The sequence below is a fragment of the Pseudonaja textilis genome, chromosome 8 (assembly GCF_049901715.1).
Source record: "Pseudonaja textilis isolate UNSWEBS1 chromosome 8, rPseTex1.2, whole genome shotgun sequence".
NCBI lineage: Eukaryota > Metazoa > Chordata > Lepidosauria > Squamata > Elapidae > Pseudonaja > Pseudonaja textilis.
The window spans coordinates 649,205-677,060 of NC_141997.1; the positions used below are offsets into that span (position 1 = coordinate 649,205).

General features: G+C 38.1%; 1 protein-coding gene across 7 annotated transcripts in view; it reads left to right on the forward strand.

Moving 5' to 3' along the window:
* Nucleotides 1–27,856, forward strand: part of DMD (dystrophin) — a 1,342,375-nt gene that overhangs the window by 357,334 nt on the left and 957,185 nt on the right. For all 7 annotated transcript variants that reach the window (XM_087938163.1, XM_087938162.1, XM_087938165.1 and 4 more), the window contains exon 20: nt 7,518–7,698. In XM_087938163.1, the coding sequence (XP_087794289.1) occupies nt 7,518–7,698 (181 nt within the window). The remainder of the gene's footprint in view (nt 1–7,517; nt 7,699–27,856) is intronic.

A 27,856-nucleotide genomic window follows, 5' to 3' on the forward strand; every position in this document is an offset into this window, starting at 1 on the left:
ACTGAAGCACATTTGAAAGTACTAGGTGGGAATTAGGCTATAGTATAGTAGTTTGCATGGAATACATGGAAACATTTTGTTGTACATGCAAAAACAAATGAAAGGCAAAAAGAAAAATTGTGGTTATGAATTTTCTTATGGTATTTAAATTGTCATTAATTAAGTAGAATGTTTTAATATATCTCAATTTCTATTCACTGGACAGTAGTAGCAAAAGGACTTAAATAATTATAGATTAACAAAGTTGGAAGGGACATTGTAGGTCATCTAGTCCAACACTCACCCCCACCCAAGCAGACCCTACACCATTTTTGATAGATGGCAGTCCAGTCCCTTCTTTTTTTCCCCAATTTATTTGCATATTTTCTCTTTACATACAATAAGTGCATAGTGAACAGCATACTGTCTGGGTCAATTTACTTACATAATACTTTTTCAGTTCCTAGTTTCTACCTTTATTATCCAACCATTGATAGAACAAGTCACAAGTTTGAAAATATTCTGTGTCTTTTTCTTTTATCTTCAGTGTTAGTCTATCCATTCTGCACAGTCTAACTAGAGGGAGAATCATACTGGACTTAATTCTTACAAAGAAAAAGTGATAGAGGGAGTTGAAACTGCAGGAACCTTGGGTGAGAGTGACCATGTCATACTAGAATGCAATATAACACAAACATAAGCAATAGAACACAATGATACCAGAGTCCTAGAAGACTCTCTAAAAGAGCTGATTTTTAACAAACTTAAGAGAAAACTTGGGAAAGATTCCTTGGATGAAAATCCTAAAGGAGAAAACTCAAGAATTTTGGAAAACTCTGAAAAATATTATCATAAAAGAGCCAGTCCAGCGCAATACCACTGAAAATGAAAAATAAGAAATCCAAGAAGAAACCAACATGGCTGCACAAAGATCTCTGACAAATTGAAAGACAAAAAGAACAAATACAAAAAATGGAAAGAGGGAAGGATTAAGGCAGAATATCAGCAGGTAGCCAGAATCTGCAAAAACGAAGTCAGGAAAGCAAAGGCTCAGAATGAAAAAAACAAAAGTCAAGGTAATAAAAAAAAGTTTCTTCCAACATATAAATAATAAGCAAAAAATAATAATAATCAAGGAAACCATCAGTCCACTAAAGAGAGAAGACAGCGAAGAAGTAACAGGAAGCAGAGAGAAAGCAGAGCTGCTTAACTCTTTGCATCAGTCCAACAATAGTCCAACCTACCAAAAACAGGATTTTGGTGACACCAACCCTTTAGCCAGTAGTTCACCTACTGGACGTTGACCTTTTGTTGGCAGTACAGATGAAAAAACTACTTCTGCACCTAACTCCTTAACTTTCTTGCCTAGCTGCTCATAATATCATTTTCAATCCTTTTTTTGTGTCATTTGTCCCTACATATAGTAGTAGAAACGGAAATCTGTGGGCCTAATTATTCTACTGTGGGCCAGTAGAAATCTGTGGGCCTAATTATTTTGGTTAGATTCTCAGCCATATCCTTGATTTTTGCTCCAGGGAGACAACATATCTCCCTTGATTGTATGTTTGGTCTGCAGATGGCTGGTTCTTTTCCTTTGAGAATAGAATCTACTATCACTAACACTCTCTTTCCTTTTTAAGGGGTGCAGTCTGGGTGCTTTTTTGTTTATCCCAGGTGAGTTTATTGATGTGACATTTTTAGGGATATTGTATGATGTCTCTTTTCTAAGTTGTTTGCATGTTTTCTTTGAAGGGGAGGTTGTGGGTCTGACTATTTTCAACTAGTGGGAGAAATTGGTTGCTCAGTTTTAATGGGGCTGGTTCTGATTGGGTTAGATTGGACAGCAAGGGTTTATTAATATTTAATAGTAAGTAAACAATGATAAAGTACAGTGATTATAACACTTGACCAGCCTCACATAGCTCCCAAGGTCACTCATCATATTAGTTCATATATCTGCAATGCTTTGATGATAATGGTTATGATAATGAAGATGATTTTCATCTTTTATTGCAAAAATAAAATTTAAGAACACTTTGTAAAAATATTAAACTTTTTTTAAAAAAAGCAGTAACAATATACAATTAGGAACCAAGATAGTTTGGTTTTCTAAGTCATTTTCAACTCCTAGGTACTATATCAGGATAGTTTTTTTATATGTCAATCACTCTGACCTGTTTTTTTAAAGTTTCCCAATGCTTTGGTGATTATAAATCGGCGAATTCACCTTGCTGTTGGTCATCTTCACTTTTCTTCTATGTTTCCCAGCATTAGAGCTTTTTTTAAAGAACTGGATCTTTGTATAATATGTCTAAAGGAGGATGTTTTGAGCCTTTGCCTTGAAATTTCGTTTGAATTGTTCAATGATCCACCAGTTTGTTTTATTGTTCTCAATATTCTTAGATGTCTCATTCAACATCAAAGTTCAAAGTCATCAGTACTTTTCCTATTCCACTTCTTTAAACTTCAACTTTTGCTTCCACAGAATATCACAGGGAATTCCATGGCTTGCACAATTCTGAATTTTGTATGTATAGAATGTGTTTTTCAAGTCTTCCACAGCTATTCTACCAAGTACTAGTTTCTAGTGTTACCTCTTCGACTACTGGTTTCTTTACTGTTGAAAAGTAAAAAATAGAAGCTATCCACACTCTGTCTAATTCTGAATGGTGTGTCTCTTTGTGTGTTTGTGTATGCAGCTACTTGTACAATACAGACAATACAAGCATGTTGGACAAATCCCTCCCACCAGACCAGTCCAAGGTATTCAGAACTTGCTGTGGCAACCATTCTCAAATACAATCCTTACATGAGTACATTAAACTGATTACAATATAAATTTTACAAGAAAGAAAACATTACAGTGAATTTCACATTACAATGAATTTCCATCCTCCCCCCATAATCTTTCTAACTGTCTTCTGGGGATTGAAAAGATTTTTTAGTCTTTTACTGGTCCATCTCAGGGTCCTTTCCTTCATGTCTCTGGGTGGCATAGGCTTGGCCTGGTGGTATGGGTGGTCAGTCAGGCTTGGAAAGGTCTGCCCCACTCTGTAATGACTTTCAGTGGAGGCTGGATCCAAACCCAATTACTGGCTCCAATGGATGGAATGTCTCTAGGGGGCAGCATCTTGTTTCCACATGGGGCAGGGCTGAAAGACAAAGAACAAGGGTCCCCTCCCCCCTTTGCTGGTAATTCTACCAGGAAAGGCATTGTAAAAGAATTAGAGATGGGAGGGGGGATAGATAGCTTGCAAGCAGGGTTTGAGGAGGGAAAGCACTTCAGTATTGCAGTTACTAAACAGATAAATCAATTTCAACAAAAATGGAGACACAACAGATGAGAAAGGAAAATCTGGATTCACGTGCTTCAGGAAAAAGATCAGGTAAAATCATTTAAACACACAGTAAATGCAAAGATGAAACTTTCCTTGTAAATGAACTTAGAACATTTGCTAATAAACTTGGGTTTTTCTTAAAAGCGCAGAGAGGATAGGAAATTGAACTCTGTTCTTCATCCAGTCTAGTTGGCCAGACCAAACTAGGCGAAAACATTTTCTTTTCCTTTCAGTGTTTCCAACTCTTCTAACAATTTAAAATTCACATCTGAAGGGATCAGTGACACTTAACAGTTGCAATTACCTCAAGGACACAAAGACACACACACACACACACACACGCACACAAAACAAGGACAAAGAGAGGAAAACAAAATTCTGAGGTTTACACACATACTGATCATTTCCACAATAAATCTCAGTTAAATTGGGGAGGGCACAAATCTTAAGGAACAAACTACATGGTTACATAGAAGACAGAGAAAGAGACAGACAGACAAACAAACAAACCCCCACGTAATCCTGTTTTATATTGCCTTTTTCTTTTAAGTACCTTGATTTAGCCAAACTGGTCTTCCTGTGTCATCCCTCAGCAAAGCCCCCCTTTTTTACATATCCTTTTAGATTTTCTTTCTTTTTTCTTTTTCTTTTTTCCATACCAGCTAAGATTGGCACCTACCATTCATCCCAAGCCTCCAATAACTCCCAAGGTGGTTCCATTCAGGACCCTCGAACTACCACTTCCCATGTTTCCCCTTCAGATGTGGGGTTTCACACTTTGGCTTAGTTGGGTCAGTCGGCTATCAGTTTGCAGATAAAAGGGTGTCTGGGGGAGACTTTGGTTTCCTTTACAAAGTATGTGCACTTTCGTCAGAGGGAACTCTCAGGCCATGGTTTTCAGACTGGGGAAAATACAGTCTGTGAGGACTTATTATCCCCCAAAAAGACAGTCCAGGTGAACTTTCTGCCCCCTGCAAACAAGTACTGGCACTCCTATTCCAGCTCAGGTTCTTAGATTTGGGAGAGCTCAAATCCAGGAGGACTTTCTGCCCTTCTGCAGGCAAATACTGGCACTCCTATTACTTCACAACTTCCTAACTACCTAACTTCACAATTACTTAAAATCCTGGGGTTTGCTTTTGGGATACACTGGACCAAAAAAAACAAAAATTTTCTTCCCTCTCTTCAATCATAATCCGCTTGGCTTTTCCCTCTTATATACAGAAGGTCCCACATTCTGATTGCTCCCACCCTTGCTTTTCCTGTCCTGTCAGTCACGGCTGTGGAGCTAGCAACAAGTCGGAGTGCAGCTAGAGGCCAAACAGGGAAATGAGATCCAGCTGCTGTCCAAGGGTGAAGCCATGCACAGACGCACACACACCCTTCCTCCTTTCCTAACAAAAGGTCCTATGCTCTGGCAAAACCTCCATGCTGTCCAGACTCTTGGTCTTTCTGAGGATAGGAAATGCATAGATGAAGCAAGATCCAGTTGTGTTTTGGAGAAGGGCCCTGTCACTCACACACACACAGGCATACACACATTTCCCATGCTTTAAATTTAGAATTTAGAGGTACCCACCTTCCTTCCAAGCAGCCTTTGAGCTCAATACTCAAAACCCCTTTAAAACCTTTTTTCCAAATGGTCAAGGTCCAGGAAAACTCACCCACAGACTTAATGGGTCTGCTTGCTGGCAAGGGAATCTTACCTGGTCCTGGTCCTTTGATTAAGTTAGCTTGGAGTCCCATCTGCTGGGTGCCAAATTGTTGGAAGAAATATCTTTCTGTTCAGTTCCAAGTGGGGAAAAAGACACTGGAAACATGGAGGCTGTTTGGAAAGATGGTTTAATGGTGGACAGGACCACATGCCTTGGAGCTCCAAAGTGAAAAGGATGATCACATGCTTCAAGATGTTGGGTGAAGGAAAATAAGGGCCAAGATGCTGAGAGACCCTTAGTTATATATCCTCTATTGGGCCCCACCTTAGTGTTTCCTGTTCCTGTGTAAGAAATGTATCCCATTGGCTGTCAGACTCCCAGGGGTGGGGGTCTTAGGTAACTTTGTAGGCTTTGTCTGGACCACATGGCTTCACCTGAGTTCTGGTTGATGCAATCTTTCCAGACCAGGTGGTGAGATGGGTAGAGGCCTTTGTTATGTAGAATACTCTGGCCCAGGCCTTAATGGCCCACCCATTAACAAAGGTTGGGGTGAGCTGCCTCTGAGGTGAGTTTCTGCTTCTGAGTTTCTACTTCTCTTTTAGGGGAAATATTCTGCCTTTTTAAATATATCCTAAAGTATTTCATTTTGCTAGGAGAGGCTAACTTCCTACACAACAAAATAATATTTTCTGCATTGAAGCTGGTTCCAAAGAAACAGCTAGCTCAAGTATGAAAAGATGCCAAAGCTGTAATTTCAAATATAAGCACTACCTCATGCAATAAACTAATGTACAGCACAGCTGCAGTTATAACTAAATATTGTGGATACAAAATCAATAAACAAACATTGCACTACAAAATGGAAGATCAAACTGGAAAATAAGATCCACCTGCTCAGATCAGATGCAAGTTAGAACAGATGAAAGAAAAGAAGCTAAAGAGTAAGACTAAGAAAAATCATCTAGATACAAGAAGAAGTACTGGAAACAATGAAGCAACAAATAATAGCTATAGCCAAGAAGATACAAAGCCCAAATTGCACACTACTGGCAGAATCTCCAATCTCAGTCAAAACAAAAACATTTGTACCAATCCATCAGTGGAGAGAATGCAGTGCACAAGTCAAAATTTGACAAAGAAAACACAATGCAGTTCTGGGCAAAACTGGAACAACAAAAAATACAACAAAAATGCAGCTTCAATAAAGGAGGTAGTTAACAATAAAATGGTTGAAATTAAATAACTTATAACAGCAGAAATTGTGGAAAAAAGAACAAAAAAATCAAGAATTGGTCAGCACCAGGTGAAGATGAACTTCATGGTTGAAATATCTGACTGGTCTGTTCTTAATCATTGTCAAGCAGTTTAGCAACACACTGCAAGGAGATGAAATTGAAGATTGGTTAAATCTGGCAAAATGTACCTGATAATGAAAGATCCAACAAAACTAGCAGCATCAGGCAACTCAAGCAACTTACTAACAATGTTCAGTTCTCTCTGATGCTTATGCAGTCAAAGAGCATCTGGTTGAAAAAAAAAGTAAACAAGTACGATTTGAGCAGAAAGGAAACCTATGATTTCAGGGTCCTCTATTTCTTTTTTTTATTCCAATCCCCCATCGTTTACTTATTTACTTTTATACATCATTTACATTAATTTGTCATCCAACTCTAGTGGACTGTCAGCATACAAAACTAAAAAACTATTTAAAAAAAACCCTTAAAACATTTATTTATTCATTCATTTATTTGATTGATTGATTAAAAAAACCAATTTATTCTTACTACGTTTCTGAATTTACATTGAATTTAATTGCATATGTAATGTATGCACTGTATAATACTGATGCCTAAGAATATCCACTAGTTTTACTAAACATAAACTTGCTGTTTATTGAGTTACACTTCAGCATTCAATCTGTTATTTCCATTTCACGGAATAGTACATTATATAGATATATAGAACTAGAACTTAGGAGAAATTTCCTGATGGTGAGAACGATTAATTAGTAGAACAACTTGCCTCCTGAAGTTGCGGGTGCTCCAACACTGGAAGTTATTCAGAAGAGATTGAAGAATCATTTGTCTAAAATGGTATAGGGTTTCCTACCTGAGCAGGAGGTTTGATTAGAAGACATCCAAGGTTCCTTCCAACTCTGTTATTCTGTTATAAATAATACATACATACATTAACGTGGGTATATATCCAGTCCATTACCTATCATTCATGAATTCTGATAATTCATGTAAGAATAGCATTCCAATTATAGAGGAACACTTCAGTTATCTAATGAAAGAATTGTATGGATTTTGAAGCCCAATATACAAGCATATATGCAGTTTTGCAACTGATTAGTATTAGAAGTTAATATAAGTAATATAAGTAAGTATACAGGTATAAAACAATAATTGAGTATGGTATTCCTATTAAATAAAAGTCATACAGATTTATGATTGAAATGGCAGCTTAAATAGCAGTTCATAAACACAATTTATTTCACCATTATTATATACTGACATTCCTTTTAAAAACCACTTTTTGGCAGGATGAAATGGTCCGCTTTTCAAGCATTCAACCTCGGATAGAAAAACTGAAGGTACAAGGCAAAGCACTAAAAGAGAACCAGCAGTGTCCAGTGTTTTTGGAAGCAGATCTTGTTGCCTTTAGTAATCATTTTGCTCAAGTAAACAATGATTTGAAAGCAAGAGAAAAACAGCTACAAACAAGTAAGTGCTGATACTAATTATTGTCAATAAATAGCTCAGAACCAAAACTAGTTTGGAAGGTCATATCTATATATAGCAATATAACAAAAAGTCAATGGTCCTGCAGCTAATCATAATGTTTACTCATTTTTTTATCCTTCTTCTGTACAAGTGCAATATATGCAAAACAAAATGATTTGGACTTTGATTTGGACTTTGATTTGGACTTTGATTTGGACTTTGATTTGGACTTTGATTCAAAAATGCTGATTGTATATCATCTATGGAAATTGGTGATCAAATGTAATGTTAGTGAATGTTTATTGTAAAGAATAACCAGCATAAAACTTACTTTACCTCAAAATGCCAGTAATTAGAGTCACCTAAAGGTATAAATGCAATTACTGGTGGAGTTTTTGCTTTATATCTGAAATTTGCACAGAATTATCAGAGGCTGTAATTCTGATAGTCAATACACGTTTTTCACATTTTAATATGTCACATGCTTTCTACAAGCAAGTCAAAAAATTCTTTTAATTCTTTTAATAACTCTTTCTAAATCCTATATAATCCTCATAGGCATTCTTAGAAATTTTTAAAAAAATGGCTGCCAACATCGGTGTCATGTAAAGATAAATGTTGGATAAAAATAAACTTGAATTTCTATATAATGAAACTTTTTGCCTTTTAAGCAAAAAGGCAAAGTTAAAAAGGAAATGGAACTTATAACACATAGACTGAATTTGATAGTACAGGAAGAAATGGCACAAAAAGTTAAAAGGACAAAAGCATGTGAATAAGTCAGGGAGCATGCGAATAAGCCGGGGAGATGGCAAGCAAATAAATTAAGAAAAGAAAAGGAGAAGAGAATAATACACCAATTGCAAGATGACAAAGGGAATATATGTCATAGAACAGAAGAGAAAAAAAATATTCAAGATTTTTTTAGGAATTTATACAGTCAGAAAAATATAACAGAAAAGAATGTTAAAGTATATTTGGATAAGAAAAAATTAAGCAAAATTGAAGAGATAAAAAGAACAATGTTAAATGAAAAATAACGATGATGAAAATGGCAGAGGCGGGAAGAAAATTATAGGCCTATTTCTTTATTGAATACTGATTATAAAATATTTCCATCCATAATGGCGGAAAGGCAAAAAAAGATGTTAAGTTGATACATCCAGATCAAAATGGATTTCTGCCAAAGAGACAGATGAAAAATAATTTCAGCGTGATTATAAATATACTGGAATATTATGAAATACATTCTGGAAGGCAATTAGCATTGATGTTTCTAAATGCGCAAAAGGCTTTCAATAATTTGAATTGGCAGTTTATTACAAAACAATTAGAAATTATGAATTTTGGGGAGGAATTCATAAGAATGGTACAAACAATATATTCCACACAAATGGCAAAAGTAATAATAAATGGAGAGTTAACTGAACAATTTCAAATATTGAAGGGAGTAAGGCAAGGATGTCCGCTATCAGCATTGTTGTTTATCCTGACTTTAGAAGTGTTACTTGGACACATTACAGGGGAACAAGAAATAAAAGGTTTCAAAATTAAAAAAGAGGAATATAAAGTCCAAGCTTTTGCAGACAATTTGGTAATTGTTCTTGAGGAAGTGTTAGAATTGGGACCCAAATTAATTCAGAAAATAGAAGAATTTGGAAAAGTGGCAGGTCTTAAAATAAATAAAAAGAAGACAAAGATTGTAACAAAAAATCTTACTAAGAAACAGAACAAAGAACTGGAAGAAAAATTGGAAATGCAAATTGTTAAAAAAGTTAAATATTTAGGAATTTGACTTACAACGAAAAGTATATCTATTAAAGAAGATAATTATACAAAATTGTTAATGAAAATTAAGATGGATTTGGATAATAGGAAGAATTTACAATTCTCACTTATAGGACGAATTGCTACAATAAAAATGAACATATTGCCAAAAATTCCATTTCTGTTCCAAGTGACACCATTAAAGTTAGGGTTAGGGTTAGGAAAGGAATGTTTTGAAGATTTAAACAAATTAATATCAAAGTTTATTTGGCTGGGGAAAAAAAATGTGAATAAAGTTAAAATTGTTACAGGGTAGCCGAAAGAGAGGGGGTTTTGCTCTGTCAGATTGGGAACTACATTACATAGCAGCAGCCCTTACATCAGGGGTGGGCAAACTATGGCCCGCGGGCCACATCCGGCCCATTGGTCATTTTAATACGGCCCATCTCTGAAAAAAAAATCGGGGCCAGCCAAAAGAGACCTGCGCCGCGCGCCAAAAAATCACACACACAACACGGAGCTGGGCAGCCGCTTCCCTGGTGGTGGGGCCGAGGTCGCCACCCGGGGAATGTCCACTGCTTTGTCTCGCCAGGGCTGGGCGGTGGCGTGTTGCCCTGCGCCACGTGGCCCCCGCCTGGCAGCGCGCTTCTTGGCTGGTCTCCTCCTCCTCAGTGATACAGAACAAACAGGCAGAGAAGGAGACCAGCCAGCTGGTTGGGGGAAGCTTTCTGCGCCGAAAGAGGCAGCTACTAATCTCCGGCTTTGCTCCGCTTCTCCAATGGTCCAGCACCACCCTGTTCTATGCGCCGGCTGCTCGGACTTGCTAGGCCTGACACATAGAACAGAGCATGCTGCAGGCATCTCGTGACAAGCCCCAGGACATGTGTTCACCTGCTGACTGGCCGGGCCAGGCCAGGCTGGAAGAGGCACATTCTCCAGGAGAAGGAAGAAAGCGTGCTCTGGGAGGGCGGGTGCCGGGCAGGTGGGTGGATGTTCTGGGACCACTTAAAGATCGACTTTAAGAGTGCCCCCATGGAAGAAGCCGAGCAAACATAGTGGCGGCAGGGGTGACGGGGCATGTGTGTCCCTCAACAAGGAGTATGAAGGGAAGCAGACACTGCACCTCTCAGGAAAAAAGTAGGTGCCAAAGCCCTGGCTGTCACCTGGGAGGGGACCATGGAGGGACCCATCACATGCCCTTGTTGCCCCCGCCGCCTCTACTTTTGTTCTTGTTCTTGGCTTCTTCCATGGGGGCGCTCTTAAAGTCAATCTTTAAGAGCTGGAAGACGTTTTGTTAGATCACCACCAACTCATTGTTGGGAGAGGTGTAGCCCCTGAATACACGAAAAGTCTTGGGCAAAGTTCTCTGACTTTTAAAATGCATCCATGCGGTGTTTGCCTCCCTTCATGCTCCTTGTGCATGCCGGGAGCACCTAACTGGAGCAAAAGAGAGCGAAGTTGACTGCTATGAAATGAGCACCTTGGCTTCCCCTCTTGCTCCTCACAGTTGCCCTGAGCTGGTGCGGTTCTTTACTTGGGCAGCCAGACGCCCACAGCAGCGCCCACAGCAGCAACAGGCAGTTTCGCCTGGGCTCCGCTCAGGTGTCCAGCTGGGGCTGTCAGGAGTTGCTACCGCTGGCGCAGCTCTGCATGGCTCCAGTCCCGTGTTGCCTTGGGAAGGGAAAGGCAAAACCAGGAGCCGCTGAGCCTGAGCCTCTGGTGCCGCTGCTGCCGTTGCAAAGCGCCGCTCTTCCTTTTTGCCTTTCCCTTCCCGAGGCAACGTGGGACTGGAGCCGCGCGGAGCTGCACCGGCGGTAGCAACTCCTGACTCAGGGGGCCTCCGAGGGGAGGGGAAGGAGGAGAAGAAGGGGGTGAAAGGGGGGGGCGGTTCCCAAAAAATCTTGTGCTGGCCCGGCCCGTCTGTCAAATTTTAAAAGTCAATGTGGCCCCTGAGCCAAAACGTTTGCCCACCCCTGCCTTGCATGGATCAAAGATTGGATAATGTTGAAAAATAAAAGAATATTGACAATTGAAGGACACAACTTACAATTAGGATAGCACACATTTTTATGCAATGGGAAAAACAAGACGCATAGCTATTTCCAAAGACATCAAATGAGAAATGCATTGCTATTAATTTGGCAAAAGATTAAAACAAATCTTTATGACAAAATTCCGATCTGGTTATCAACTATGGAAGCATCAATATACCCAAATGTGTTAAATCTTGATAAGATACTAAGATATAAGGACACATTAAACGAGCAGTTAGATAAGATTCTACAAGGTCCAGAGGAGAAATTGATTAAAAAATTACATAATTATTTGTTGGATTATAAAATGGAAGAGGAGAGGGTTAAAGAAATGATGATTGTTTGGGTGAAAAATTTTGGCTACACAATAGAATTGGAAAAATGGGGAAAAAATGAGGGAAAAGAATTATAAATTGACGATGTCGCAATCATATAGAGAAAAATTGTACAAAATGTTCTAAAGGTGGCACTTACCACCTGCTAGATTAGCAAAAATATTCCCAAACAGATCATCCAAATGTTGGAAATGCAAACAAAAATAAGGAACATATTAGTATGCATGGTGGACGTGCCCTGAAGCAAGAAAATATTGGATAAGGACAAAAACTGGATAGCAGAAATAAATAAACAGCAATTTGAATTAAAACCGGAGAATTTTCTATTAGGTATAATAATGGGAAAATATGATAAGAAAACAGAGTATTTAATGTTACATTAATTAATGGCAGCAAGAATAACTTATGCACAGAATTGGAAAAATGATAGTATGCCACCAGAGGAAAACGTGATAAGAAAAATGCTAGAGTGTGCCGAGATGGATAAGTTGTCTATGGAGATAAAGGAAAGAGAGGAAACAAATTATTATTTGATGTGGAAGGTACTGTATGATTGGCTAAATAATAGATATAGAGTTGAATAGAGAAGAAGACAATAAAATAATAAGGTAAAAGATATAGTAGACAAAGATAGATTAAGCAACATAGACAAGTGTATAGAAAGTTAAGATTTATGTAAAAGTATATATACCGTATATATAGTTAAGATTTTTGTAAAAGTATGTATACCGTATATATAATTAAGATTTTTGTGAAAGTATGTACACCATCACGAAAGCATTGTAATGAATGGAAATGATGTTGTATATAAGAAAAATTGTTTAATAAAAATTATTTTTTTAAAAAAGAGAGATTGGACTAGATTAAAACCCTTTTGAGATTCTTTATGAATTAAGTCCAGTGAATTTTTTAAAAATATTTAAAAAACTTTATTAAACAAATTCTACAATTAAAAAACAATTTAAAAACACATTTCCATTCATTGCATCATATTCGTAGTAGTGTTCACCCACTTTGACATATTCTTAAGTATATAGAATATTATTAAATATTATTTTACATTTTATTTATGTCATATTTTCATATATTTATGTAGTTATTTACATATTTATACATAAGTATACATAGCCTATTCATACAAAATTATTTCATCACACCATAACCTTTTATTTTATATCTCTATTTTGTGTCTACCTTGCAGCTAATTATACCATAAATTCCAAATTTCATAGTACTCTGTCTCTTCTCTCTCCTTCATTTCCATTGAAAGCCTATCCATTTCTGCACACTCTAAAACCATTTTTGTTATCATAATATCGGAGGGAATGCTGCCACTTTTCCAATTCTGGGCAAAGGTTATTCGTGTGCAGTTATTATATGTAATATAATATATTGGAGTTTCTTACTTATTTTATATCTTAATATACCCTGCTCCCAGTTCAGTTTTCTGTTTTGTAATTTCCTCCAGTCATTTCTAATTTTAAACCAATAATTTTTAGCTTGAGGGCATGTTCACCACATATAGATTCCCTGTTTATAATTACATTTCCAACAATTTGCTAATCTATTAGAGAACATTTTAGCCAATCTTGCTGGGAATAAATGCCAAAGGTAAAACATTTTGTATAAATTCTCTTCTATGCTGCTGATAGAGTTAGTTTATAGTTTATTTCCCATAATTTTTCCCATTCTTCCAAATTAATGCTGTAACCAAAATTTTTCGCCCAAATTATCATTACCACTTCCTATTCCATTTGGTGTCTTAGGAGATAATTATATATTTTGGTAATCATTTTTTCATCTGACCCTTGCAATATTTTTTCTAATTCCTGCCTGATCTTTATTTATTCCAAATTCTTCTGTATCTTTCTTATATCTTGTTTGAATGTGTAAATAGGGCCACCAGTCTATTTTTATCCCTTGTTCCTTTAGTTTTTTTAAAGTAAACTTGATAAGTTCTTGATTAGTTTTCAATTTTCCCTGTTCATCCAATAATTCTTTATATCTCACTATTTCATTTAAGTCAAGGACATTGGGATACACCATTGCTTCTATGGCGGATAACCAAATTGGGATCTTCATGTAATGGTTTCTCTTGATTCTCTCCCATACAGATAATAGAGTGTCTCTGACTTTGTGCCTCTGGAAGTATGAATGGAATGTATTTTTCCCCTTCCCATATAAACACATCCCAACCAATCTGCAAATCGTGCCCCTCTGTTGTTAATACTCATTTATTTTTTAGATTTATCCAATCCTTAATCCATGTTACGACTGCGGCCTGGTAATAGAGCTCCCAATCTGGGAGTACAAGACCTCCCTTGTTTCTACTATCTTGCAAAAGTTTCAATTTTATTTGCGCCTTTTTCCCATGCCAAATAAATTTTGTCGTTGTCTTATTTAGTTCTTCAAAAAAAATTTTTTTTTCTAATTTTATTGGAATTGCTTGAAAAAGGAATAATAATTTGGGCATAATATTCATTTTTATTGTGGCAATTCTTCCTAACAATGACAGTTGTAGTTTCCCCCAATTTTCTAAATCTTTTTGTATTTGTATTAATAATTTAACATAATTATCTCTTTTTATAGACATTTTGCTATTGACCAAACCCCAAGATATTTAATCTTATTTGTCGTCTATCCAATTTTCCCTCAAACTCCTGTTTCTGTTTTTAGTGATTTTAGTTAATATCTTTGTTTTATCTTTTTTTTTCTTCAATCCAGCAACTGTACCATATTTCTCTATCGTAGTAATATAGTTCCTGTTTTGAGAGTATTTTTTCTGTGATAAACACCATGTCATCTGCAAAGGCTTGTGCTTTATATTCTTCTTTTTTGATTCTCAGTCCTTTAATTTCCTGATTTTGCCTAATTTTTGTTAATAGTAACTGTGTTGCTAAGATATACAATAGTGGTGATAATGGGCACCCTGTCTTACTCCTTTAAATATATTAAATTTTTCAGTCAATTCACCCTTCAATATTATCTTTGTCATTTGGGTAGTATATATTGCTTTGATCACCCCTATAAAATTTTCTCCAAAATTCATCATACTTAATTGTTTAGGGAAAATTTTTCAATTCAAATTATCAAATGCTTTTTGCGCATCCATAAATATCAATGCCATTTCTTTATCTGGTGTACTTCATAATATTCTAATATGTCCATTATCATTCTTATATTGTTTGTTAAATGTCTTTTTGGTACAAATCAATTTTGATCTGAATGTATATATACATTTAAGATTTTTTAAACTCTCTTTGTGATTATTGTAGCGAATATCTTATAATCAGCATTTAATAATGAAATTGGTCTATAATTTTTAATCTGTTGAGCATCTGAATTCTCTTTTGGAATAAGTGCAATATATGCCTCTGTCCATGAGTTGGGAAGTTTTGCCTGGTTTATTGTTTCATTATATAAGTCCAATATTATAATTGTTCTAAAGGGGTTTGGATTTCTTTATATATTTCTGCTGGAATTCTGTCTGGTCTGGGTGTTTTATTGGTTTTTTTGCTTCTTGATTGCATCTCTGACATCTTAATTTTAGCATTTAGCATTTTAGCTTTGTAAGTTCTGGAGTTATAGGCTCTCAGTTAAATATTTTATTATCTTTTCTTCTGGTATGTCATCTTGATTATATAGCATTTTAAAGTAGTTTGGGGCAACGATTTTCTTTTGTTCTATCATATGGTGTGGTGTCCCATTTTCATCTTGTAATGTTAGTATTAACTTTTTCTCATTCTCTTTTTTTAACTTGTGTGCCAACCACCTCCTTGGCTTATTGGCATGTTCAAAATAATTTTGTTTTGCAGTTCTAAGATTTCGTACCATTTCTTCTTGTATAGATACATTTATCTTATGTTTTACCACTTCTCTCTTTTAATTTCTTCATTTTGCATTTCAGATTCCAGTTCTGTAAGTTTTTCCTGTAATTCCATTTGTTGTTTTATCCTATCTTTGTTTTTTCTCGCTCCATAAACTATAGTTAGACCTCAGATATAAGCTTTAGTTGTATCCCATAAATTTTGTATTGTTGTTTGGTTGTTTGCATCATCTTTGAATAATAGTTTTAATTCTTTTTCCAGCATTTGTACATAACTTTTGTCCTTTACCATTCCCTGATTTAAGGTCCATCTTCCCCTCCTTTTTCTCCCTTTCCAACTTTAATTTCAAAGGATTATCATCTGCCCTGGAATTTGGCATTATTTCAATTTCTTCAATATCTTTTCCTATTTCTGGGTCTATTTACACCATATCTATCCTAGACCAGGAATTATGTGGGTTTGAGAAGAATGTATATTGTCTCTCCTGCATGTTTAATTCTCTCCACATATCTTTTAAATTTAGTTCCTGTGTCATTTTATGGAAAGTGGTTGGTAGTGTTTTCTTTTTTATGTTAGGTTACGCTTGTGTAATCTTTTTCTATGTCTACTACCAGATTAAAATCTCCAATAATACATACGTTGGTCTGTTCCAATTCTACTATTATCCGGTGTAACTTATTGTAAAATTCTGTCTGATTTATATTTGGTGCATAAATTACTATTAGTAGTATTTTCTTTTGGTTTAATGTTATTTCTATCATTAAAATTCTTCCTTTTTCATTTGCGAATACCTGATTTGGTCTCAACCAGTCCTTTATGGAAACTGCTATACCCCTTTTTGTTTTATGTGACAAGGCAAGGTGCATTTCCCTAGCTTAGGTGATTTTAAAATGTTTCCATATTGTTTTTTAATGTGCACCTCTTCTAAACAAGTAATGTCCATATTCTGCTTTTGGAGTCTTGCTAACATTTTTTTCTTTTAACCAGAGAGTTCAGTCCATTTATGTTAATAGATATCAAATTAATTTCCTGTTCCATATTGTTGTTTATATAGTTTTTATTCCTCTCTTTACCCTTGCTTCTCTTTGCAATCTCATCCTTATCCTTTCTTCTTCTTTTCCATTTCCACTCTTTCTTTCACTTCCTGATCACGTTCTTTTTCTTCCAGTTGTTGTTCCTTGGCTTTTGCTCTCTATGTCTTTTCTACTGTCCTGTTCTTCATCAGATACTAAATAACGATCATAAAATTCCTGTGCTTTGTTGAATGTATCAATACAAAATTTTTCTCTTGCCATGAAATGACTATTCCTTCTGGTAAAGCCACCTAAACAGCATTCTATTTTTAATAAGTTGTGATGAAAGAAAATTATAATTTCTTCTTTGCTCTCTTACCCCTCTTTTCCTTTGTAAGTGAATGGCTCATATCTTGTTCTTAGATACGGCTCATATCTTGTTCTTAGATACACTTCATCTCTAGCCGTTTTTCTTGTAAATCTTACATGTACCTCCCATGGTAGTTTAATTATGCATTTACCATGCATAATTGGTAAATATTCTATATGTTTCATCTATATCATTCCTCAATTCTTGTTTGGTTTTCTGTAGTGCGTTTGCCAGCAATTCTGCCATGAGGTTAGGAAGATCTTCTTCTTTACTTTCCATTATATTTTGAAATCTCAAGAAGAATGCTGATTTTTCCATTTTGAGATGCACTATTGCCTCTTTGAGATTTCTGTTTACCATCATCAGGTTTTGTTCTGTTGTTTCAAGCTTCTTTTCAATTTGATCTGTCCTAGCTTCCACCATTTTTATTTTCTGTTCATTCCTGATCATCGCTTCCTGTATATTTCCTATCTTGTTATCTAATTTATGTATATCTCCTTTCACCTCTCCCATCTCGCTTTTTATTTCTTCATGGTTTCTTGATATTGATTCCTGCGTCTTCACCCTCATTTCTTGGAGCATGTTCAAAGTTGTCTGTACATTCTGTAAACTTGAAGTGGATCTTGATTTCTCGCTTCCTAGTGTACTCTCTATCGATCTTTGTTCAGATGGGGAAGCCTCTATTGATGTTGTCTTCTTTCCTGTATAATTATTGTCTAGTATACACAAATAGTATATAGTATAAATTTTATTCTCCTGTAAGATATTCCTAGGTATGCATTTATATTGTAATACCCTCTATACACTTCTAAATGATAATAAATAACTGGTTAATTATATTCTATTATATATACTATATATAATATCATCTAGCTAATGAGTTAATAAAGTACATATAATAAATTTAGTAATATAATAAACAAACAATTAGATATATTCTAAAATATATATTGTAATTTGTAATTAATAAATTGTTAATACTTAATAAATATTGCAAAAATATTAATCTATTATTAATTAATTGTTATTATCTATAGTTAATAATTAATACTAATATCAAATTTTCTTAGTATTGACACAATCTAACAATTTATAATCTTAAATATTAAATAATAATGTCTGTCAGTTACACCTTGTCAATATCCAACATACAATCTCATCAGTTATGGAGAGCATCAAATTCATAAAGCAGAGGGGAAAAAAGAAAGCGTAAATATAAAATAATACACACACACACATATATATACATATACATATACATATACATACATACATACATACATACATATATGTTGTGGCTCCGGGCTTGGATTCAGCTCCTGTGATTGATGTGAGTTCAAGTGAGGAGGTCATGGCAGAAAAATATGAGCTGGCCTGGCTTAGTGATTGGACTGATAACCAGGATGAGGAGATGGACGTGACAAAGGACGACAGACCTGATGTATTAGAATTGTCAGGACCTTTGACCTCCTCTGGTTCCTTATCTGATCAACAGCCGGGAATGGCTGACAGGGAAGTTTTGAAAGAGTCTTCTAGTGGAGATGAGAACTTGGAAAATTTGTGGTTAAATGTAAAAAATAGAAGACGGTTGAGAAGGCAAAATCAGCTGGCGCGAATGAGAAGAGCAAGTCAGTAAATTAGCACGTTGCCTCAATGAGTATAAAAGGACACAGCTGGGCTGGTACATTTTGCCAGGAACAAAATGACTATTTGAGTGAGGACGTTACAGCAAGGAGCTCTGAGACTGGAGATTTATTGCCAGGACTGGTTTGCCGGACAGAGTAAAGATTTATGCTGTGGTTTCTGCCAGCCGTTATCTTGTAAGACTTCTTTCCATTTGATTTAATTGTGAAATGGCTGCTTTCTGTTTTGTTCATTTGAATTTTGAAGGGGAGTCATAACATACATACATACATACATATATATATATATATATATATATATATATATATATATATATATATTTCTTAAGTTTTCGTGGTACTTACATGTATGGTATTCAGCTTTGTTCAGGTATTTTCCCATGTCACTGTAGTTGTGCTTTTAAAGTTGTAGCAACGTTTTGGCAGAATCTCATCTGCCATCATCAGGCTTCTGTATAGTGTTCGTCTGTATAGTGTTCATTCGGCGGATGAGATTCTGCCGAAACGTTGCTACAACTTTAAAAGCACAACTATAATGACATGGGAAAATACCCGAACAAAGCTGAATACCATATATATATATATAGATATAGATATATTTATAGCTAATTGATTAATTAATTAATTATATCATCAATTACAATACCTTTTACCTTCTTATTTGATATATTTATCTCTACTATTTAAGAATGATTAAGATATTTAATATTCTCTATAGATTCACAGTCAGATCTCCTTCAGTCAAATTCTATTCTACACAGTCACTGCAGAGTCTCTATTACGGTCCCCTGTCTTTCTTGCTTCTTTTGAGACTTCTTTCTTCTTCTCTATCACTCTAAAGGGATCTTTAGAAATCTCCTTCCAAACCTTGTTCACAGCACACAAAAGAATACAGTCATCCAATTCAAGTGCTAAATAGTCAGTTTTTTGTTATATTCTAGCCGATACCCACTCTGGTCTTCCAACTACAGTCACGCCTTCCTCTCGGACCATCAATAACAAAATTAATAGCTTGTTCTTTATCTTCAACTTCCACCACTGAATCACCAATTCTTCCTTCCCCGGAGATTCACTTGTTCACCAATTTATAGGACATTAAATTTCTGAGATTTCAGTACCTCTCTTCATCACTTTTCACCACTACAACATGCTGCTTCCCTCTTTCACTTCCTGTTCTGACCAAGGCTTCCTAAACTGCAATTACGCACACACTTCTTTTAAAAACAAGACTTATTTTATTGCAACGCTGGGACTTGTTTTCATTCCTAGCCAGAATTAAACTCAAAGTCCCCAAGATAAGCACCCGCCTTTCTTTTCTGTGAAGTGCTGCCAATAACAGAAGTATCAAATGAACTAGAAAAACACCCAACCGAACCGTTACAACAACAAAAAAAACAATTGAAGCACAAAGAGCTTCAAGAATGACTCTGAATCGATCCAACTACTTTGCTTCCTGCAAAGGTTACATCATCTTGGCCTGACTTTTATACCTTATAGGAGGGGCAATCACCTCCCAGCCTTACTCCTAAGTAAAGCTTTTGTTTCAGCTGCTCTTACTTCGAGCAGCTCTGTGCACACGTGCACTGGGAACAGGCTCCCCTGGGTCCTCTGCCTCACTGCTGCCAGACTCCAAAGGCAGCACCCCATTCCCAGATGGTTCTGGCCCATCTCTGCATCATGCACAGGACCCTCATCCGAGTCCTCTCCAGACTCCCTGACTGGTCCCTATTCTTCCCCACTGTCCGATTCTGCTGCCATCTGCACCGGCTGCCAGTGAACCACAACACTTCCTTCTCCATTTGTTCAGGCCGTCACACCTCCGGACCTGGCCATAAGACCTATCTCTTCTACACTGGTTTTCAAGGGGTTTCCTCTTACTGCAGCAGGGGATCATGACCTCCTTGTTGCCCTCAGAGCTTCTCCTCTATATCGCAGACCTCTCTAAGTCCTTCGTCACCTCTTCAAGCTTCCAAGCATGCAAATTCAGACATTCAGAGCAGAGCTCTGCTTCTATGTCCACATCACTGTGATGTCACCTTACCCAAAGTCTAGTGAAATTATATATAATTATATGTTATGTCTCCTCTTGGAAATTCAAACGAACAAACACAAAGCAGCCGTTTCACAATCAAATCAAACTGAAGGAAAATAACAAGATAACGGCTGCCAGAAACTATTAGGACTCCCCTTCAAAATTCAAACAAACAGAGATCTCTTTGCAGTAACGTCCTCATTCAAAATAGTCATTTTGTTTCTGGCAAAAGGCACCAGCTCAGCTGTGTCCTTTTATACACATTAAGGCAATGTGCTAATTAACTGGCTTGCCCTTCAGATTAACGTTTCCTGGTTCTGACGTCAATCCATGATCTAACAGTCATCAGATTCAAAATTCCTAACAGGACCGATCCTTCCAATCACAACACTATCCCCCACCGCAGGGCCCTTCCCCTGAGTCTGATGATTAACTTGACAATGTTTCGTTGACAACCCCACTCTGTCTCCCACAGCCAATGGAGGCGTCGCTCGTTCCAATTGTCTCAGGTGGTCTACACATTGGAGACTTGGAAAAGAAATACCGTTCTGCGACCAAATCACCAACGGATTGTGCAAACGCAACCAGGACATTCCGAGCACCAAAGGGAGATGAAGGTTCGAGGTGATATAAAAACTTATCGCCTCCTCATGATCCCCAATGATCATATGCACTGGCTGGGTGGTGAAACGAATGGGCCCAGACTTGAGCTCACGCCCATCCACGGTTTCCACCTTAATGGGTGGATGTACAGCAACCAATGGGATCCCATAGTGCATAGCAAAAGCTCGGTCCATAAAGCTGGTTGTAGCCCCTGAGTCCACCAACGCAACAGCAGGAATTCCCTCCTTCTGTGACTGTAGAAAAATTCGAGTGTCCAAAAGTAAATGCCGAGGAGGGCCAGAAACAATAATGTTATGTCTCCTCTTGGAAATTCAAACAAACAAACACAAAGCAGCCATTTCACAATCAAATCAAACTGAAGGAAAATAACAAGATAACGGCTGCCAGAAACTATTAGGACTCCCCTTCAAAATTCAAACAAACAGAGATCTCTTTGCAGTAGCGTCCTCATTCAAAATAGTCATTTTGTTTCTGGCAAAAGGCACCAGCTCAGCTGTGTCCTTTTATACCCATTAAGGCAACGTGCTAATTAACTGGCTTGCCCTTCAGATTAACGTTTCCTGGTTCTGACGTCAATCCACGATCTAACAGTCATCAGATTCAAAATTCCTAACAGGACCGATCCTTCCAATCACAACATTTATATATCTTTTTTCAAAGATGACATGTCTATTCTGCATGAAAGGATTAAAGATCCTAATGTAAATATTAATTCAAAGAATTAATTTGATTCTAAATCTGGATACCAGTTACACTGGAGTCTTCCCAGATTCCAAACATATGAGTTTAATTATCCAGGCTACCAAAAAGTGTTCTTGAAAATATTGATTGGGCAATATGTTGATTTGCTGTCAGTTTATAGAATAAAAATTGAATAGAATATAAACTGACAGCAAACCACACTCCTTATAAGCACTAATGATGTTACCTAGTTTGAGTAATGAAATGTCTGCAAGAAAACAAGCAAGCCCAAAGAACACCAAGGACACCTTATATTTTGTTTTTAGAATCCTTTTGAAATAGGGATTTGAGAGGGAAACAGTCTTGACTCTGACATCTAATCTGCATAGTTATATTGTCATCTAACAACCATGTCAGTATCATTTTCCCCCAAAATAAGACCCAGTCTTATTTTCTTTTCAGCCCCAAAATAAGCACCAAGTCTTATTTTGCAAGGATGTCTTACCCACTTATCTTAGAACCACTGCAGCCTCATCTCCCATGCCCCGACACCTGTCACACCACTGCTCTGTGGCTGCTCATGCCAGATGCCACATGGTTCATTGTGCCGGTGCTACCATTCATGGCAGGATGGTTCATGGCTCATTGCGCCACTGCCAGCGCTCACAGCAGTATGCTGCAAGGCTGACCATGCCAGTGCTAGCACTCATGGCAAGAGTCTGTGCAAGCAGCAGCACCGGCTCCATGACCCTTGCGGCATTCTGTGAATGGCAGCACCAGTGTGGTATATTATGCAAACAGCCAGCAGCAGCTGCAGATAAATCTCAACAGCAGTGTGACAAGTGTCGGGGTGTGGGAGGCCTGGCTGTGGCAGTACTAAGGTAAGCAGGTGCAGGGCGCATGGGGCAGTTCCACTCGCCTATCCCCACACTAGCTTGATTTTTATGCCTCCATATCATCCCACCTCACACAACCAGATGATAGATGGGCTTAACTAGGGCTTACTTGACACATAACTTTCTTGTGGGAATTGTACAAATCCTGATTTTAATTCAGCAAATACATATGTCATGACATAGAGGTGTGATTCTGTTATTTTTTTCTACCAATGTAATATAAACCATTAGAATGCAGTTAATCTGTCCCAAATGCAAGATAATTTTATTTTCTAGTCACTACTTAAAAATAAATATACCTCACATACAATTTATTAAATATGCTCGGTAAGCTAATTAGATTGCTCTTGGCAAAATGAGTTATATCACCTTTGTTGTAAATTTAACAACTTATGGACTGATCCTAGTCATTACACTTCTTATTGTCCAATCTGTATATGTAAAATGTTAGTACTGTTATCATCTTATTTTAGAGATTCTGCAGGTATCACGTTCTGTTTCGGTACTTCCCTGTGTTTCAATTACACAATTAACTTCAAAATGGTGATATCTAATATTAGCAATTTAACATCTAATATACTATAGGAAGTTGATCACAAAGTTAATAGGATAGTACTGTTAAAGGGACTGGATTCAGAAGGTGGTAAATGCCTAAATGAGACAGAAAACCTTTTGGTCTGTTTAAAAGAGACAATGACCAGGCTACAAGACTTGAACCCAGGTGATAAAATAATGATAGGCCAGTTGTTGTGGCTCCGGGCTTGGATTCAGCTCCTGTGACTGATATGAGTTCAAGTGAGGAGGTCATGGCAGAAAAATATGAGCCGGCATGGCTCAGTGATTGGACTGGTAATCAGGATGAGGAGATGGACGTGACAAAGGACAACAGACCTGATGTATTCGAATTGTCAGGATCTTTGACCTCCTCTGGTTCCTTATCTGATCAACAGCCGGGAATGTCTGACAGGGAAGTTTTGAGAGAGTCTTCTAGTGGAGATGAGAACTTGGAAAATTTGTGGTTAAATGTAAAAAAACAGAAGACGGTTGAGAAGGCAAAATCAGCTGGAGCGAATGAGGAGAGCGAGTCAGTAAATTAGCACGTTGCCTCAATGAGTATAAAAGGACACAGCTGGGCTGGTACATTTTGCCAGGAACAAAGTGACTATTTGAGTGAGGACGTTACAGCAAGAAGCTCTGAGACTGGAGATTTATTGCCAGGACTGGTTTGCCAGACAGAGTAAAGATTTATGCTGTGGATTGAGGTTTCTGCCAGCCGTTATCTTGTAAGATTTCTTTCCGTTTGATTTAATTGTGAAACAGCTGCTTTCTGTTTTGTTCGTTTGAATTTTGAAGAGGAGTCATAACATTATTGTTCCTGGCCACAAACAAACCATCTTTAAAGCAAGATGGATTCAAATCAACTGCAGCGTTTGTTAGAGCAGCAACAACAACAAATTAATCAGCTACTGCAAAGCAATGTGACGCTTCAGAATCAGGTAACACAATTGCTGAATTATGTTTCCAGCTTACCAAGCCCTGCTGCTGTTCCCCCTGCCCCTCCTGTGAGGAAAAGCCCAGTATCCATGCCGGAGAAATTTTCTGGGCAAATGGACAGGTTCCCGGCATTTATGGGTCAATGCCAATTGTTTATCTCTCTGAGGCCTGAAGACTTCCCAACCGACTGGTCTAAAGTAGGATTTATGATCAGTTTATTAACTGGGCAGGCTGCTAATTGGGCTACTCCCTTGTTAGTTCAAGATAGCCCATTGTTGAACAATTTCCAGGGTTTTCTCCAACCATTGCCGACTCCGGGCAGACCATGGGGAGCGATCTCCATGGACTTTCTCACGCATTTACCATCCTCGTCAGGCTTCACGACGGTGCTGGTGGTAGTTGATATGCTGACTAAAATGGCTCATTTCATTCCCTGTCGGAGATTACCTTCGTCCCGCACTACGGCTCAGCTATTTTTACAGCATATCTTTCGTCTGCATGGACTGCCAGATAGAGTGGTTTCTGATTGTGGGGTTCAGTTTACCGCGCAGTTTTGGAAACAGTTAATGGCAGCGCTACAAGTTCAGGTGTGCTTAGCGTCAGCGCACCATCCGGAAAGTGATGGCGGGACTGAGAAGGTGATTGGCATTCTTACCCAATATTTGAGGTGTTTTGTTAATCAGCGACAAAGCGATTGGGCGAAATACCTCCCATTGGAAGAATTCGCTTTTAATAACTTGCAGCACACCTCCACTTGGGTAACGCCATTTTTCGCGAATGTAGGTTATCATCCGCGCTTCTTCCCATTAACTTGGAAGGATTCACCAGTTCCTGAGACACAGGATTTTCTGGAGGAACTACAAGCGGTCCACAGTTTAGTAAGGCAACAACTTGAACGAGCGAAAGAGGACTATAAACGGTTTGCGGACCGGTCACGTCGAGCACTGCCTCCGTTAGCTGTGGGTGACAAGGTGTGGTTATCCACGAAACACCTTCGGATTGATCGCCCAATTAGGAAATTGGACCATCGTTTCATCGGTCCATTCCCGATTGAGGCGGTTATCAACCCTGTGGCATACCGGCTCACCTTACCGCGCTCCATGCGTATTCACCCTGTATTCCATTGCTCTCTTTTGGTTCCTGACTCCCCGGACTGTCCTCTGCGTGCTCCAGCTGGTACGACTTCCCCACCGACGCCCCGTGAGGAGGCGGAGATTGATGACACGGTGGTCAGTGTTACTGATTCGCGTTGGCTCAAGGGTCGTTTCCAGTATTTAGTTGGGAGGAGAGTGGATGACTCGGAAATTTGCTCATGGACGGATGCATCTGCAGTTCATGCTCCAGACATCATTCGGGACTTTCATGAACGTTTCCCTTCGAAACCGCATCCGGATCGTCAGACCCAGGGGAAGGGCCCTGCGGTGAGGGATAGTGTTGTGGCTCCGGGCTTGGATTCAGCTCCTGTGACTGATATGAGTTCAAGTGAGGAGGTCATGGCAGAAAAATATGAGCCGGCATGGCTCAGTGATTGGACTGGTAACCAGGATGAGGAGATGGACGTGACAAAGGACGACAGACCTGATGTATTCGAATTGTCAGGACCTTTGACCTCCTCTGGTTCCTTATCTGATCAACAGCCGGGAATGTCTGACAGGGAAGTTTTGAGAGAGTCTTCTAGTGGAGATGAGAACTTGGAAAATTTGTGGTTAAATGTAAAAAACAAGACGGTTGAGAAGGCAAAATCAGCTGGAGCGAATGAGGAGAGCGAGTCAGTAAATTAGCACGTTGCCTCAATGAGTATAAAAGGACACAGCTGGGCTGGTACATTTTGCCAGGAACAAAGTGACTATTTGAGTGAGGACGTTACAGCAAGAAGCTCTGAGACTGGAGATTTATTGCCAGGACTGGTTTGCCAGACAGAGTAAAGATTTATGCTGTGGATTGAGGTTTCTGCCAGCTGTTATCTTATAAGACTTCTTTCCGTTTGATTTAATTGTGAAACGGCTGCTTTCTGTTTTGTTCGTTTGAATTTTGAAGGGGAGTCATAACAGGTCAGTGTTTAATATTCTCTTTCTAGACTTGGGATTTGACTGGGTGTTAGCTGATCAACTCAAGGCTCTCTTGGATGAAACAGATTTTCTAGATCCATATCAGTCTGGTTTAAGACCTGATTATGGAAAGTATCATGTTGAGAAAAAACAATGTTACCCTGTTCATCTTCCTATGTCTCTTAGTGGATTTCAGTATCATCAACTATGGTATTTTAAATGTCAGAGTAGGAAGTGGGAGCACTGTATTATGATGATTTCACTTCTCCTTGGAAAATTATTTCCAGAGGTTGCTGGATTGGTAATTGATTAGATTGGAATCTTAATTTATCCCATATGCTTTTTAATATTGATATGAAACTTAGGAGAGAATATATCTAGATATGTGGGCTGATTTGTCACAAATATATGAATGATGCCTAGCTCTACTTTTCATCTAATATGTATTTGGAGTTTTGAACTAGACTTGGCAGAATAATGCACTGGATGAAGATCAACAATCTAAGACTCAATCCAAACAAACCAGATAAACAATCTGTGGGTAGTGCATCTGTGCAACTGAGTGATACTCTGCCTGTTCTAGGTCTTCTCTTGCCTTAAGGTTCACAGTTTGGGGGTGCTTCTAGATCCACCCTTTGTCCCACCCTACTCCATGGAGTACTTTTTATAAATTTAAATTGATTTACCAACTATGACTTACCTGGACAGAGACAGCCTCACAACAATTATTCACGTTCTGGCAATTTCCCTGTTGGGAATGTTACTGCAGTGTGTTCTGTATGGGACTACACTTGAAATTGGTTTGGAACTTCAATTAATTCAAATTAGAATGGTTTGACTTTTCTCTGGAATGACTAATATGAATATATTATGTCAGTATTTCACCATTTACACTGCCAGTCCATTTCTATCATTTCCCCCTGAAATTAAGACCCAATCTTATATTTTGGGGGGCTCCAAAATAAGCATTAGGAGTTATTTTTGGGGAAACACAATGTCAGGGTGATCAGCCCAGCAGGGTGCACCACCTCCCAGCATGCACACAAGAGGCAGTGAGCGCGCAGAAGCCAACAATGTTTGGCAGCAGTTGCAACCTGCCAGCCCCTTGGTCAGTGCATTCTGGGGCTGTGCAGCCCACACATTGCAAGTGAGTTGATTATTTATCCAATAGTAGACAGAGGCAGAGGCATGGGGAGGGGAGGCAGGCAATCTGGACATGCTGCATGGGCTGTGGGAAATCCCAGAGTCAGTGGGACACAGTGAGCAGCCAGCAGCGGGAGGCTCATATTTGTGCGATGACACCAGCAGCAGACAGAGGAAGAGGCTCGGGGGGAAGGCAAGTGATTCTGAAATACTGCATGGGTCATAGGTAAGCCGAGAGACAGTGGGACGGAG